The 590-nt window shown below is 40.2% G+C and overlaps 1 protein-coding gene across 1 annotated transcript in view; it reads left to right on the forward strand.

Annotated features, from left to right (window-relative positions):
- The window catches only part of LOC147251585 (uncharacterized), a 2031-nt gene extending 1686 nt beyond the window's left edge, over positions 1–345 (forward strand). Inside the window, exon 4 of the mRNA XM_086222478.1 lies at positions 1–345. This exon is cut by the window's left edge and continues 953 nt beyond it. Coding sequence (XP_086078604.1) covers positions 1–93 — 93 coding nt within the window. The 3' untranslated portion in view covers positions 94–345.
- The last annotated feature ends 245 nt before the right edge of the window (positions 346–590 follow it).

The raw sequence follows: 590 nt of genomic DNA on the forward strand, positions 1-590 counted from the left end.
CTGCTCCACCTTCCTGCTGGTAAAGGAAGGTTCTGGTGGCTGCTGTTGCAGGATGTGCTGCTGATGGAGAATTGTTGGGTGGAGGTTCATTGAAGGAGGGAGGTGCTGGACCTGCTCTACTTGGACAGAGTCAGGACAGAACTTTGGTTGGGGTTTGGTGCCACACTGATAAACCTGACCTGACTACATGAAAATCAAGCACTTTGTATTAAAATAACACAAACATGGTATGATATTCCATAGTACTATATTTGATATGATATTACATAATAATGAACATTTAAATGCAGTACTTGAGTACTTCCTCTTGACATGATGTACTTCAACCAGAGACGTTAATCAAAGGTAGAGACGTTATATTTACATTTTCATAAAAAAAAGATCAATTAATGAACAAAATCTGAAGTCATGAGTTCTGGGCTGCAAAAGTGATTTGGTGAAGATTTCTGCTGCTGGCGTATGAACACACACACACACACACACACACACACACACACACACACACACACACACACACACAGGTGTAAGATTTCCATGTGTGTTTTGGGAACTTAATTACTTGTCTGTGTGTGAGGATGTACCATTTATAA

The sequence above is a fragment of the Aulostomus chinensis genome, chromosome 13 (assembly GCF_037954235.1).
Source record: "Aulostomus chinensis isolate RoL2024-O1b breed Wild chromosome 13, RoL_Achi_v1.0, whole genome shotgun sequence".
Taxonomy (NCBI): domain Eukaryota; kingdom Metazoa; phylum Chordata; class Actinopteri; order Syngnathiformes; family Aulostomidae; genus Aulostomus; species Aulostomus chinensis.